The sequence below is a fragment of the Pseudorasbora parva genome, chromosome 20 (assembly GCF_024679245.1).
Source record: "Pseudorasbora parva isolate DD20220531a chromosome 20, ASM2467924v1, whole genome shotgun sequence".
NCBI classification, from domain to species: Eukaryota; Metazoa; Chordata; class Actinopteri; order Cypriniformes; family Gobionidae; genus Pseudorasbora; species Pseudorasbora parva.
In genome coordinates, this window is record NC_090191.1 from 3,219,194 (window position 1) to 3,236,003 (window position 16,810).

A 16,810-nucleotide genomic window follows, 5' to 3' on the forward strand; every position below is an offset into this window, starting at 1 on the left:
TATCTTAATTCCCCATATAGCAGATTAAATTTGCTGCCGCTAGGGTGCGCCTAGATTTCTAGGCTAATAATTCCCCATATAGCAACACATTTTACCAAGTTTTTGGAGGGAGGATTATGGTGTTGAGTTGTTTTTCAGGGGTTGGACCTGGCCCCTTAGTTACAGTGAAAGGAACTCTTAATTCCTCAGCATACCAAGACATTTTGGACAATTTCATGCTCCTAACTTTGTGGGATCAGTTTGTGGATGGCCCCTTCCTGTCCCAACATGACTGCACTCCAGTGCACAAAGCATCGGTCCATAAAGACATGGATGAGGAGTTTGGTGTGGAGGAACTTGACTGGCCTGCACAGAGTCCTGAGCTCAACCCGATAGAACACCTTTGGGTTGAATTAGAGCGGAGACTGAGAGCCAGGCCTTCTCGTCCAACATCAGTGCCTGACTACCCCAAATGCGCTTAGAAGAATGGTCAAACATTTGTGCAAAGCCTTCTTCCGTTATAGCTGGAAAGGTAGGTCCAACTCCATATTAACTCTGTGCGTGCGTGCAAGCAATATGCTATATTATGATTGTTCAATGTATTGCTGCTCTGCTATATTAGTTAACATACACTCACCTAAATGATTATTAGGAACACCTGCTCAGCACCTTGTTGAATCAATGCCACGTAGAATTAAGGCAGTTCTGAAGGCGAAAGGGAGTCAAACACAGTATTAGTATGGTGTTCCTAATAATCCTTTAGGTGAGTGTGTGTGTGTATATATATATATGCTCATGATAACTTTTGTTAACTCTAAAATAAGTAAATCCACTTCACCAGCTAATTACTCTTCCACAGCAATGCCATATGTATATACATCTTATGCTCAATTTGCGTTTTGTAAGATTTTTTTTTTTTTGTGAAAAATAAGAGGAACTGAGGTCTGTCTGATTTCTTAATTGAAAAATAAAAAAAATAAATCTGTTTTCCACCACGTTCATGTACTATGTACTAATGCATGCTTTTTTGAGTCTAAAAAAGGTACAATATTTTGACATATAATAACTCTTATATATATATATATATATATATATATATATATATATATATATATATATATATATATATATATATATATATATATATATATATAAAGGTCCTGTCCCCTTGTATAAATGTTGTTTAGCCATGAACAGAATCTCACATATTAGATGTGGTTCAAACTCTTTCTTTGGTTACTTTTAGCAAATCACTGACCAACAGGCATTTAAATATGAATAAAGAAATCAACGGATATGTGTTTTTTTGTTCCTATGTGAATGTCTACACATCTGTCGCTTGAGCATGTGATCAGGACTTTTATTTTGTAGTGGAGATGTGACGTCATAAGGCTGCGCCGCGCTCCTGCATCTGTTGTGATTCTGCTGAAGAAAGGTTTGTGTTTTAAGCTTCTAAAGTGTTTAAATCAATAAAAACTGTTCAGGCAATGTTATAGTTTTAACAAGAACAGTTAAATGAATGTTTGGTTATTGAACTTTACATTGCAATGCTTTAACTGACATTCATGAACTCTTGATATTTTTTAAGCAAAGCTCATCCACACATGAGTAACAGAAAAGATGCATCTCATTTATCTCTCTCTCTATATATACATTCTTTAAATTATAAGTAAAATTACAGACAATAACAAAACAAATATAAGACATTGTGGCACAAATCGGAGTATGTAAAACAACATCAACTAAAATATAGAATGAACATGTATGTAACAATAATAGTAAACAATAAAACGTTTAAATAAAGTATAATATTAGGGCAGTTACATGAATTTGAAAAGCTTTAAAATGTACATTGATTTAATACGTTTTTTATTTGTTATCTCATGTTTGAATGGGTTTCGGTGTATATTATGAGACCAGTATCATAAAGTGAGGAGAGTCGAGGAGCATAACTTCTGTTTTAGAGCTGTTTAAAGACAGACAATTATTAGACATCCAAATCTTGACCTCAGTGATGCATTTGGAAAGATGCACAATGTCCACATGTTGACTTGAATGGATATAAATCTGCGTATCATTGGCATAAAAGTGAAGTTGACCAAGTGGGGAAATATACATATTAAAAAAGTAAGGGACCCAATACTGATCCCTGTGGGGCACCAGTATGAACAGAACCAACCTTGGCCCTATGGCCACCCATAAAAACAAATAAGACCTGAACCATCCAAAAACTGTCCCTGACAAACCAAATGCCATCAGTTTCAGTGCTGTGCAATTTCCGAAATTCTGATTGATGGGGCTCAAATAAATGATCAATGAAATGTTTGTTCAATTAGGCCGCAACCACACCCTCCAAGATTTTAGCCAGGTATGAAACATTTGAGATTGGAAGATAACTTTCTTTGACAGCAGCAGTTTTAAGTGCTGCTGGCACCACACCAGTTGACAAAGAGTAATTTATTATAGCAAGAACTGAGGGATATAAAGGACCAAAGCAAGATTTAAATAGGCTACAAGGCATCGAATAAAGTACGCAAGTGGAAGCTATCATACGAGAAACCTGCTTGCAGAGCAACTCGGATTGTAATACAGTAAATTTGGGAAATGGAGTGCTAGAAAAACTTAATGTATTAACTATAATATCAGCAGACATGGATGATTAATAATATAGGTATGTTGTTCAGGAAAAAAACTGGGTTTTAAAAAAAAGAGTAAAATGTCTTGAGTTTCTAAATTTAGAGTTCTGATTAGTTTTTGTAATGTCTATTTTAAAGTCAGTCCAAACAGAAATATACAAAATAAATGTTCAATATCTTCAATTGATGTGTACATGATGTGTACAAAAAGTACATTTATCACAGACAGTATGAATATTTCTACCAATGCTTGCATTTACAGGATAACATCCATTAATAATAATTTTGTGAATTTTTTACTTTACTTTACTAGAAATAACATATTTATATAGTAATGTCCAAATGGTGTGCCAAAATTTATAATTTAGTTTAAACCATTTTGATTTACATGAAGAACTGGAGCCGAAATTGAAAGAATTTCTTAAAATTGTTTTAAAAAAAGGAGAGACCATTTAAAAAAAGTTGGGGATTTTGTAAGGTTGTATTATTAAAGGAGGCTAAACCGCCAAACCACAATATTAGTTGCTGCTTCACCGCCGTAAAAAAAAAAAAAAAAGTGCTTTATTTTTTGGGGAAAATAGTTGGGAACACTGCTGAAAAGAAATAACCTTTTAACTTTATTTATTACACGGCTCTGTGAAATACTTGACTCTGATTGGTCAATCGCGCATTCCAGCGGTATGTTATTCCCAGATAACACACACCGCTCATCCGGGTACTGCGAGTTATCTTGACCGGTTCTACTTCTGTGCTTAACGCTGGCGCCATCTTGTGGCTTAAACAGCCGTGGGTTACAATGGAAGACTTCAAGGCAGGTTTCCTTTATAACGTTTTAAATATGGATATTTTTCTTACACAAACGCATCGATTGGAATCAGAAGGCTCTATTAACCCATCGGAGTCGTGTGGAGCACGTTATTTGACGGACAGCTGCATTTTTTATGGACTTCAAACACAACTACTGCTGGGATTAACGTTAGCCTGGACTTTTTAAATATAACTCTGATTGTATTTGTCTGAAAGAAGAATGATAAACACCTATAATGACCTGAGGGTGAGTAAATTATGGGCTTGGTTTCATTTTTAGGTGAACTAACCCTTTCAGCATTCATTTTCAACATTTAGCAAGGGCATATGGCAAATCTTCAGCAATAGATAAAGGCTTAAAACAGGTTGGAACTGTTTTTCTTCGCGGAAGCTTTGCGTAAGAGCTAATAAAATATTTAATCTCAAGACAATATTTTTTGTCTAATAATTATTTATTTGAGACTAGTAGCCGTGTAATAAGCGGGATACCCAGCCGGTCCTGATCACTCTGTCGGGGTTTATTCTGCGATAACAACCAGCTGGGTGGACATTATCCCTTACACAACAACACAATACAATCAAAAACTGTATCGTTCCATCACTTGCTTACAATCCACTAACCCAGATATGATGTCTTAATCCCTTCATCCATTAGCAAGGAGATAACAAAGCATATATAAAAAACATTCTTAATCTTTATTTAAAAATAAATTAAAGTACAAGAAGTAATTAAAGCTGCAAATAGCATTTACCGGGGTTCAAGCATTTAAGGCCTTTAAACAGTTAAGGTCTTTTGTATTTAAGGCCTTTAAGCATTAAATTAATTAAAACTGAGATGAAATGAAGATCTGAGCATTCATTGAGGATTTATTAAAGGCTTTCGGGGACACTTGGTCAAGGCCACATATTGAAATGACCCAATTATAGCCATCCAAATGCAAATGCCAGTCATTTTGGATAATTATTGACCTGTCAGAATGAGCAGATCTAACAAATCATTTGAACATTATACGATAATAGATACAAAAGACCATTTACAACAATTACAGGAAATTTACCATAGCAAACGCATCAAAGCTTTTATAGTTATAGCGATCTAAACATTAAAAGATCTAAACATTTATTGAGGAGTTAAAGGTTTAGGTACACTTGGTCAAAGTCACATTTTGATATGACCCTATTATAGCCATCCAAATGCAAAAGTAATTTTTTTGGATAATTATTGAGAATGAGGACATATGTCATGGTAGCTTGCTGTCACGTGACGAATTGGGCGGTGTCTGAGCCCGTCCACCATTTTGGGATCCTACACTATCGGTTGCCAGGGGCAACATTGTAAGAGCGATACAGAGATCGGAGCAGGAAAGACGGCTTGAGGAATTATCATCACCGCGTTTAAACGGAGAAATGGAGGCCTCTTACAGGGAGAAACTTACTACCAGCGCCAGGCAGAGGTATTTAAGCTGGCTGAGATCAAAAACGTCGACCCATACGAGCTGCCTGCAGCACAGAGACCTAACGTTAGACGCTTTACTACCTTCCTGAAATGTTTCTATACATATATTTTCTGTGCATTCTGAATAATAAATAAATAAATCTCCCCACTATCCTGCAGCAGTCCAGTGCTCGTCCTCTCAGTAAGAGTTTTTCTCGTACTGATCATATTTAATACCTGTTGAGTTTTGATTTCTAAATGAATTTGACTAATAAAAAGGATCGCTTGTGTGTGCTGGTGCTTTTAGTCCAGCCTTCTTAAGTAGAATAAATGCTCGGTACGTGCCTTAAATTAATGTAACGTTAGAGGAAAATTTGTCAACTATAGGCCTACTTTGAATATTAATTAAGCGTTTTGGGCATAAACATGTAAATTACATACAGTAAAATGACTGATAGTGAAAATGACAGAATAGTGATCAAAATGTTTAATACAAATAAATAAAGGATCGTATTCATCAGGTGTTACACACTTCAGCTTCGCGGTCACGAGTTTAGACGATGACTGACACCCTGTGGTGAATTATAGCGTATGTTTATCAGCAGCTGCTTTCTCAGCTCGGCTTGGGTGGATTAAAACTTCATGTTACATTGAGTTTAGAAAATGTTGTACTTAATAATCATCAGAATATCTCTTCTCCAGTCTCTGTCCGAATCCACTAAGGCGAGTACTATCCTCCCAAAATGGCAGAAGGGGGAGGATTCCGTGATCTCTATGGGCGGGGCACTGTGTCGTGACGACATCTCATTCTCAATTGATCTAGAGAGTCAGAATGAGCAGATCTAACAAATGATTTGAACATTATATGATAACAGATGGAAAAGGCCATTTACAGCCAATAAAGGGAATTTACCATAGGAAATGCATGGTTTTAAAGCTTTTTAACAGTATAGCACCACCTATGGTATGATCTCCATAAAACTTTGCATGCTTCTTCAGCATGTTATGCCACATATACCCAACAATTGTCGTGAAGTTTTGAGTTTTCCCTTAGTATTTAAAGGCTTTTGAATGTATTTTGCCACACCTCTTTTCTAAATGTCCCTGTTATGGCCATCCAAATGCAAAAGTTCAACTTTTTTTTCAAAGATGATTGCTCTAGAGAGTCCAGAGAATTGTCCTAGACTGGTTTGGTTCCAATCGGGTAAAAAACCAGGGACTAGTTTGCAAATGTAGGTTTTTAACATAATTGCAAATATTTAATGAACGATTTGATTGACAGCAATGGCTCTAGAGGCAAAGTTATTTAACATGAGGAGATCTATCAATTGATATGCATATGGTGTGGATATGTCAAACACCACGTGATTACAGAGCCATAAAACTCATTAGCGCCAACTAGTGGTTGATTTCTTTCAAAATTCTTACAGACCTCTAGGGCCATGAGTCAAACATGCCCATCAAGTTTCGTTCTGATTGGCCTCCGTTAACCTTGTCTTATAGGTATCAACTTCATTGACCGATGGCGGCCATGTTGATTGAGATACGCTGATGTCCTCATATACATACATGGGGCCTTGGACCAAGATACTGCATACCAATTTTCAAGTCAATCAGACTAACAGTCAGGTGGTTATAGCCGTTTTTATGTTTTTTTAACATTATAGTGCCATCTAGAGCCCAATCATCGCGATTTTTTTATCGTGACCAAAGATTGAGTCCATACATAAGTGCACCAAGTTTGGTGATGATATCTCATTTCTTTCTTGAGTTATAGCCTTATTAATAAAATAGGCTCCGCCTTGAACGTCCATTTTGACGCCCCTTAGCAAAATTGAATCAAAGTTTCAACTTTTTTTCAATGATTATTGATAATCTGACTCCAGAGAATATTTCTGCACTGGTTTGGTTCCGATAGGTCAAAAAACCAGGCACCAGTTTGCAAAAATAGGTTTTTCAAAAAACCCAAAATATCTCAAAATTGGCGCCTGAAGAGCGAGCCAATCCGAGGCATGCGTCTGGTCCGTCTCGAGCCAAGGATTCTAACGATATAAGGCACTTGAGGCTACGGCCAACGGTCTAGGAGTTATGAGCAGTTTTGCGCAATTGATCGCTATAGCGCCACCTATGGGCCAATCTGGCTCATAATTTGAAAACCTCTCCTCGATTTTTGTACTACCTATTGGGCAAGTTTCAAGTCTCTAGCCCTTATGGTTTGGTCTGCATGATGCGTTTTACGGCAGAATAAAAACCGGCACAAATACAATAGGTTTTCAAGCACTTCGTGCTTGAACCCCTAATAATCTAACATACTTTAGATATGGCTCTAACAGTCTGACTCTTACCAGTGACTGAATTACGGAACTAGAGCTGATTGAGACACACTTAAAGATTTAGTTTGGATGTTTTTATATTTCTGTTAATTATTCTTCTCACCATAAACAGGACAAACACTGAGAAACTCCTGGTGAAGTGACTGAGATCCACATGACACACTATTATAAAGATGGAGTTTGTTAAAGAGGAGAGTGAAGACGTGAAGATTGAAGAGACATTGAGAGTGAAATATGAAGAAACTGAGACACAAACAGGTTGGTTTCATTCTTAAAGGGATACTTTACCGCTTTTGCCCGCTAAGCCCAGTTCATTCACTATGGTACCAAACAGAGATCAAGTTAGAAGCGGCCAAACACCTCCACGTTTTCCCTATTTAAATACAGTTACACCAATAGTTGAATGAACAACCAAGTATGATGACATAAAATAAAACGTGGCGCTTTTCTAAGCAGATTAAAAAAGGAGAACTATAATGTATGGCGGAATAGCACTTCTGAGAGTACTTCAACTCGGCGCAGTAAAAAGTCCCGTCTGAAAAATCCTCCCTCAAGTCTCCCCCTCCCTCTCTCATTTCTGTCAATAGGGGGGAGGAGATGTGAAGGAAGATGTTTAAACGCTTAAACGTGCATATAAACGCTTGCATCATGGTTGGGTTTATGTTGAGAAGCACTTTTTTTCTGTGGTGTTTTTGATTTACGAGAATTACATAAGAAGTAGGAGGCAATGGTGTTTGAGACTTACAGAATGTGATATCCACGTACTGAACTCTTATTATTTCACTATGGCAAGGTTAATTCAACTTTACATTCTAGAGCACCTTTAATATAGAGGGGAAGGGAAGGAAAATATGTGGTAGAAAAAAAGTGTACAAGCAATAGGGATAACCTACCCCTGGAGAGGATTGTGAAACAAAACCCATTCAAAAATGTGGGGGAGATTCACAAAGAGTGGAGTGCAGCTGGAGAACCACTACGCACAGACGTAAGCAAGACATGGGTTTCAGCTGTCGCATTCCTTGTGTCAAGCCACTCTTGAACAACAGACAGCGTCAGAAGCATGTCGCCTGGGCTAAAGACAAAAAGGACTGGACTGCTGCCGAGTGGTCCAAAGTTCTCTGATGAAAGTACATTTTGCATTTCCTTTGGAAATCAGGGACCCAGAGTCTGGAGGAAGAGAGAGGCACACAACCCACGTTGCTTGAGGTCCAGTGTAAAGTTTCCACAGTCAGTGATGGTTAGGGGTGCCATGTCATCTGCTGGTGTTGGTCCACTGTGTTTTCTGAGGTCCAAGGTCAACGCAGCCGTATTCCAGGGAGTTTTAGAGCACTTCATGCTTCCTGCTGCTGACAAACTTTATGGAGATTCAGATTTCATTTTCCAACAGGACTTGGCACCTGCACACAGTGCCAAAGCAACCAGTACCTGCTTTAAGGACCATGGTATCCCTGTTCTTAATTGGCCAGCAAACTCTACTGTCCTTAAATGTAAAGCACTTTGGATGGCCATAGGGTTGAAAAGCTATATATGTTGAATGTTGAAAGTGCTATATAAATGCAGTCCATTTAACCCCATAGAAAATCTCTGGGGTACTGTGAAGTGGAAGATGCGATATGCCAGACCCAACAATGCAGAAGAGCTGATGGCCACTATCAGAGCAACCTGGGCTCTCATAAGGCCTGAGCAGTGCCACAGACTGATCAACTCCAAGCCACGTCACATTGCTGCAGTAATTCAGGCAAAAGAAGCCCCAACTAATTATTAAATGCTGTACATGCTCATACTTTTCATGTTCATACGTTTCAGTTGGCCAAGATTTCTAAAAATACTTTATTTGTATTGGTCTTAAGTAATATTCTAATTTTCAGAGATACTGAATTTGGGATTTTTCTTAGTTGTCAGTTATAATCATCAAAATTAAAAGAAATAAACATTTGAAATGTATAAGTCTGTGTGTAAAGAATGAATACAATATACAAGTTTTACTTTTTGAATGGAACTACTGAAATAAATAAACATTTTGATGATATTCTAATTACATGGCAAGCACCTGTATGTTATGAATAAATTCTCTGTTTTATATTGTATGAGAACCACTGGTCTAAATGCTGCTAAATGTGTTTGTAGTGTTACGCCATTAAACTTGTATCCATCTCTGTTCACCTTAGGCCTAATGCCGCTGAAAGAGGAGAGTCAAGAATTGAATGAAAAGGAAGAGAAATATCTCTATGAGAATGATTTCATAAGTGAAGAAATATCTGTTAGTTGCTCACAGACTAAAAAGACGTCCACACAAAAAAGATCTCAGAAGACAGGAACTAGAGCTTTCACCTGCCCTCAGTGTGAGAAGAGTTTCAATCAACATGGAGACCTTAAAGTCCACTTGAGAATTCACACTGGAGAGAAGCCTTTCACCTGCCAACAGTGTGGAAAAGGTTTCACTGGATATGGAAACCTTAAAAAACACATGATAATTCACACTGGAGAGAAGCCTTTCGCATGCCCTCATTGTGGAAAGAGTTTCACTGAAAAAAGTAACCTTAAAGTCCACATGAGAGTTCACAATGGAGAGAAACCTTTCATCTGCCAAGAGTGTGGAAAGACTTTCACTCAAGGAGACACCCTTAAAGTCCACATGAGAGTTCACACTGGAGAGAAGCCATTTTCCTGCCTACAGTGTGGAAAGAGTTTTACACAAAAAACTATTTATAATACCCACATGAAAATTCACACTGGAGAGAAGCCGTTTGAATGCCCTCAGTGTGGAAAGACCTTTACTGGAAAAGGGAGTCTTAAAATCCACATGAGAATTCACACCGGAGAGACCCCTTACACTTGCCCTCAGTGTGGAAAGAGTTTCACTCAAAGCGAACGTCTTAAAGTCCACATGAGAATTCACACTGGAGAGAAGCCATTTAAATGCCCTCATTGTGGGAAAGGTTTCACTGAAAACGGGAGTCTTAAAGTCCACATGAGGGTTCACACCGGAGAGAGCCCATATATCTGCCAACAATGTGGGAAAACTTTCAATCAGAACGAAAGTCTTAAAGTCCACATGAGAGTTCACACTGGAGAGAGCCCCTATATCTGCCAACAGTGTGGGAAAACTTTCAATCAAAACGAAAGTCTTAAGGTCCACATGAGAACTCACACTGGAGAGAAGCCTTTCACCTGCCAACAGTGTGGAAAGAGTTTCAAACATAAAAAAACTATTAATAACCACATGAGAATTCATACCAGAGAGCAGCCAGCAACACTGGAAAATTCACTAAAGACATAAATTGTTTTATATATATCGTCAGTGAGGAAGGTGTTTTAAGGTGTATTTAAAGTTTAAAGTCCTTGTATTTTGTGCGTTTTTTTTCTCTCTCCCCGCTTCTCCTGTTTACTTTCACTTTCTTAGACATCCATTATTGGTCCAGTCTCCTGTCAATCTTTTAATCCTATATATTCTTTATATAACCACATGAGAAATGTTTAAACATTTTCCCATCACATGTTTTTCCTTTTATAAGGTTTGGCCTATGTATAAACTCTTTTGAATTAATGTTTCAGAGTTGTGGTTAACTATAGTCATATGGGTAGCATGTTTGCTATCTATGAAATCAGTTTTTCAAAATGTATTTCCCTACTTGTGAAATCTTGCTAACTCTGTGAACATTAGTATTATAAGAATATTAAAGATTCTTCTCTTTAACACCCAATTAACATTTTACAAATTCAAATACCCTGCTAGAGGACAAATGATCATACATTTTTCTCCAAGATGATGCTGAACTAGAAGTCTCCTGAGGACCCCTAAGTTTGTGCCAGGCTATGTCCTTGTCTTTCCATTTACCATCATCTGACTCTGACTCATCAACTGGTTCTCTCTCATCAAGACAACATCAGCAAAGATCAACCGGAGCCTCAACAAATTGCATCAGGACAGTTTGATTCAAATATGTGAGACTTACACATATCAAATTTAGTCTTATTATTTGATACATTAGGTATACTTACCCAAACTGATGGTTTGCTCAAGGCTGTTGAGCTGCTGAATTTTAAACAGTTGTATAACTTCTTGCTTTTCTGTATTCTGCTTCAACTCTCTTTCCCTTGGTAAACTGTTTGCGTGTGTGTGCGTGTATGTTAGAGTATTTTAAGTGTTTAGTCTAGTGAATAAAGTCTTGTTCATGTTACGTAAAGTTGTCTGTATTTCATGCTCATAACTGGAGTCCCTAATCATGCAGATTTTGATACATGCTCTTAATGCTTTGCCAAGGCATTTTGGACAATTTCATGCTCCCAACTTTGTGGGAACAGTTTAGGGATGGCCCCTTCCTGTCCCAACATGACTGCTCTCCAGTGCACAAAGCATCGGTTCATAAAGACATGGATGAGCAAGTTTGGTGTTGAGGAACTTGACTGGCCTGCACAGAGTCCTGAGCTCAACCCAATAGAACACCTTTCGGTTGAATTAGAGCGGAGACTGCGAGCCAGGCCTTCTCGTCCAACATCAGTGCCTGACCACCCCAAATGCGCTTAGAAGAATGGTCTAAAATTAGTGGAAAGCCTTCCCAGTAGAGTTGAAGCTGTTATAGCTGCAAAAGGTGGGCCGACTCCATATTAAACCCTACGGATTAAGAATGGGATGTCATTAAAGTTCATGTGCATGTAAAGGCAGGCGTCACAAACGTGACCCATTCTGGGAAGAGGAGTCGGAATGCGCATGGCCTAATTTTAAGCTTACAGGCAAAACAAACGTTTTGAAAAGTGTCCATTTCGGCTGGATTTGAGGTTTTCAAAAAATGAGCTACAAATAGCAACTAAACAGCTAAAAGTATCTTTATTTTGTACGTTTTCTGAGAGTAACCTTCCTTTTTACCTTAGGAAATAAAGTTTTTCTCTGCTGGCTTGTCGATGACTCTTCCTCTCAGCAAAAAGTTTGGTATTGTTCTATCATCGTTCTAGTACAGCAATATAACTTCTGTCAAAAAACCCCAAAAACGTTTACATCTTTTGTACTTTTTAACTACAAATTGTTCGACTTCAGTGTTCTGCTTTTGCAAGGCGTATGATGTCATCGCATCAGAACGGTCATGCACATGACGTACATGGAAGTACCTTACATTTCTGGATCACAAATATATTAAGGTCCCATTCTGTTGTATGAAACAAAACAAACTTTTCAAGGTGACTGATTTGTAAAAGTGGGCGAACTTAATAAATACTATTCATTTTCTCATTAATGCATTTAGGGGTGTGGTCCTGGTCAAGACAATCTCCTGAACTCCAAACTGAATGTCAGAATGGGAAAGAAAGGTGATTTAAGCAATTTTGAGCGTGGCATGGTTGTTGGTGCCAGACGGGCCGGTCTGAGTATTTCACAATCTGCTCAGTTACTGGGATTTTCACGCACAGCCATTTCTAGGGTTTACAAAGAATGGTGTGAAAAGGGAAAAACATTCAGTAGGTGGCAGTCCTGTGGGCGAAAATGCCTTGTTGATGCTAGAGGTCAGAGGAGAATGGGCCGACTGATTCAAGCTGATAGAAGAGCAACTTTGACTGAAATAACCACTTGTTACAACCGAGGTATGCAGCAAAGCATTTGTGAAGCCACAACACACACAACCTTGAGGCGGATGGGCTACAACAGCAGAAGACCCCACCGGGGACCACTCATCTCCACTACAAATAGGAAAAAGAGGCGACAATTTGCACAAGCTCACCAAAATTGGACAGTTGAAGACTGGAAAAATGTTGCCTGGTCTGATGAGTCTCGTTGTCTATTGAGACATTCAGATAGTAGAGTCAGAATTTGGCATAAACAGAATGAGAACATGGATCCATCATGCCTTGTTACCACTGTGCAGGCTGGTGGTGGTGGTTTAATGGTGTGGGGAATGTTTTCTTGGCACACTTTAGGCCCCTTAGTGCCTATTGGGCATCGTTTAAATGCCACAGCCATTGTTTCTGGAGATGTCCATCCCTTTATCAGCATCATTTAACCATCCTCTGATGGCTACTTCCAGCAGGATAATGCACCATGTCACAAAGCTTGAATAATTTCAAATTGGTTTCTTGAACATGACAACGAGTTCATTTTACTAAAATGGCCCCTACAGTCACCAGATCTCAACCCAATAGAGCATCTTTGGAATGTGGTGGAATGGGAGCCCTAGATGTGCATCCCACAAATCTCCATCAACTCCTAGATGCTATCCTATCAATATGGGCCAACTTTTCAAAAGAATGCTTTCAGCACCTTGTTGAATCAATGCCACAGAATTAAGGCAGTTCTGAGGGCGAAAGGGAGTCAAACAGTATTAGTATGGTGTTCCTAATAATCCTTTAGGTGAGTGTGTATACAGTGAGGAAAATAAGTATTTGAACACCCTGCTATTTTGCAAGTTCTCCCACTTGGAAATCATGGAGGGGTCTAAAATTGTCATCGTAGGTGCATGTCCACTGTGAGAGACGAGAGACATAATCTAAAAAATAAAAAAAAATCAGAAATCACAATATGATTTTTTAACTGTTTATTTGTATGATACAGCTGCAAATACGTATTTGAACACCTGTCTATCAGCTAGAATTCTGACCCTCAAAGACCTGTTAGTCTGTCTTTAAAATTAATTAAAATTCAATTTATTATCATAAATTAGATGCACCTGTTTGACGTCATTAGCTGCATAAAGACACCTTCCACCCCATACAATCAGTAAGTATCCAACTACTAACATGGCCAAGACCAAAGAGCTGTCCAAAGACACTAGAGACAAAATTCTACACCTCCACAAGGCTGGAAAGGGCTACGGGGAAATTGCCAAGCAGATTGGTGAAAAAAGGTCCACTGTTAGAGCAATCATTAGAAAATGGAAGAAGCTAAACATGACTGTCAATCTCCCTCGGACTGGGGCTCCATGCAAGATCTCACCTCGTGGAGTCTCAATGATCCTAAGAAAGGTGAGAAATCAGCCCAGAACTACATGCGAGGAGCTTTTGAATGACCTGAAAAGAGCTGGGACCACCGTTTCCAAGTTTACTGTTGTTAATACACCAAGACGTCGTGGTTTGAAATCATGCATGGCATGGAAGGTTCCCCTGCTTAAACCAGCACATGTCCAGGCCCGTCTTAAGTTTGCCACTGACCATTTGGATGATCTAGTCATGGGAGAAAATCAAGTGGTCAGATGAGACCAAAATATAACTTTTTGGTCATAATTTCACAAAACATGTTTGGAGGAAGAAGAATGATGAGTACCATCCCAAGAACACCATCCCTACTGTGAAGCATGGTGGTGGTAGCATCATGCTGTGGGTGTGTTTTTCTGCACATGGGACAGGGCGACTGCACTGTATTAAGGAGAGGATGCCCGGGGCCATGTATTGCGAGATTTTGGGGAACTGCCTCCTTCCCTCAGTTAGAGCATTGAAGATGGGTCGAGGCTGGGTCTTCCAACATGACAATGACCCAAAGCACAGCCAGGATAACTAAGGAGTGGCTCTGTAAGAAGCATATCAAGGTTCTGGCGGGGCCTAGCCAGTCTCCAGACCTAAACCCAATAGAAAATACATATGTATATGAATATTAGGGGTGACACAGTTCACAAAACCCATGGTTCGGTTCGTATCATGGTTTAGGGTCACGGTTTTTGGTTCTGTATGATTCTTGTTGTTTTTTCTTTTAATTATTACCACTCCAGAAATTTACTTCAGCATATAATATATCGTTTAATTATCCACAATTTTAGGATACAGTATTTTTAAAAAGCTATATCACGTAGAAGTTGTTTCTTAACTGGCGGTCGCTGTCAAACACATTGGTGTAACATTTTTCATGTAATCGTGTCAATTTTGATCAGAACAATGCAATGTGGCTTTAATTCAGCGTGAGCAGCTTTTTGCCCAAGCTTCAAATGCCTGTTAAAATTATTAAAACTAGAAGCTTATCTTAACTTTAATGTTACATATATCATGTGAACTATACTTATTTATATACAACATGTTATATGCATGTGTGTTTGTGACAGAGGGGAACATGGTCGCATTTGCATGTGTATATATGTGTCCGGATTTTGCTTTTAAAAAAAAAATAAAACTCTATATAATATCAAGAAAAATTAAACAATTCATGTCCCCTTGTAATTGTTAAGCCATAAACAAAATCTCACATATTAGTGTTTGTGTGGTTCATACTCTTTACACATTATTGATCAACACGCATTTAAATTTGTATTTCACCAAGAAATAAATGGATATGTGTTTTATTGAATGTCTCTACACACATAGACTTGAGCGTGTGATCAGGACTTTTATTTTGTAGTGGAGATGTGACGTCATAAGGCTGCGCCGCGCTCCTGCATCTGTTGTGATTCTGCTGAAGGAAGGTTTGTGTTTTAAGCTTTTAAAGTGTTTAAAGCAAGAAAAACTGTTCAGGCACTTTTATTGTTTTAACAAGAACCGATAAATGAATGTGCAACGTTGTAATTCTTTATCTGATATTAATGAACGTTATTTTGTATGAGTATGAATGGGGCGTTTATAGCGCTTTCATGACGTTAATAATGTTCACCCAAAGCGCTTTACACTCGTGTCAGGGTCTCTGCTCAAACTCCAACAGTACATTTCTCACTAAACTCTCTCTATACACTACCACAATTACATTATTGACCAAGATATGGGCAACAATTGGATTTCCATTCCTGCAAATATTTCCGCCAAACTCTATAATGTCGTGAGGTGTGATGTTATGAAAGATTGCTTAAGAACATTTTTATTCTCTGTTAATTCTCTATCTTTAGAAATAACAATCTCCAAAAAGTTTACTTCCCTCTTAATTTGTATGTTAAACGACAGCAAAGTAAACTCATGCAATGTTGAACACTTGACACAAACTTTAAATCTACTTTTAGAAAACTGGTTGACAGACTGTAAGGCTAGAGGAACTCAGCAAACTTTTACTTGGACAATTTGAGCAGACTCCATGCCCTTGACCTACAGAGCTGTTGATATCATTATAACATTTCAATAAAATGAATAAATCCATAAGCAAAATGTTCTCAAAATAAATGGATGCTCAATAGCATCAAATGTTTTGTAAAAAGAAAGAAAGATGCCCACTCCATTGAACCATATCATTATAATCAAGTAAATCTAAAACCAATCTATTATTATTATGGATTGACCTTCCTCCCAGAAACTCTGATTGTGTCTTAATTTTTTTTTTTAGCCTAGCAGTTATAAATAAAAAGAAAATTATAATCTGTATTAAGAAAAGTGATAGACCTCAGATTGTCTGAAATGATGTTATCTTTATCAGTTTCTGGGAATAAATATAATCAAGCCTTGGTTCATACTTTCTAATCAACTCTTCTTTTTTTAATACATTAGGGCACTGAATACCCCAAAGAGTATGAAACCTTATAAACACAAAATCCTTAAAAAGAGTCCTCAATACGTGGAATATTTTTCTGGGTTTTAGCAACAAAAACAATAGTCTGAAGAATATAGTTTAGAATATAATTGAAACACCTACTTTTCAATTCTTGAATCATTAAACTACTAATAGAGTTAAAAGACCAGTCCACTTGCCGCACGATCTTTTAAAAGCACCATGTGCCCTCTCAAGATACAAA

The 16,810-nt window shown here is 38.0% G+C and overlaps 1 protein-coding gene across 1 annotated transcript in view; it reads left to right on the top strand.

Annotated features, from left to right (window-relative positions):
- Positions 1-1,357: 1,357 nt before the first annotated feature.
- The window catches only part of LOC137049971 (zinc finger protein 721-like), a 51,198-nt gene continuing 35,745 nt past the window's right edge, over positions 1,358-16,810 (top strand). The window contains exons 1-3 of the mRNA XM_067428720.1: positions 1,358-1,414; positions 7,303-7,448; positions 9,359-10,467. Of these exons, the coding sequence (XP_067284821.1) occupies positions 7,364-7,448; positions 9,359-10,467 (1,194 nt within the window). The 5' untranslated portion in view covers positions 1,358-1,414; positions 7,303-7,363. The remainder of the gene's footprint in view (positions 1,415-7,302; positions 7,449-9,358; positions 10,468-16,810) is intronic.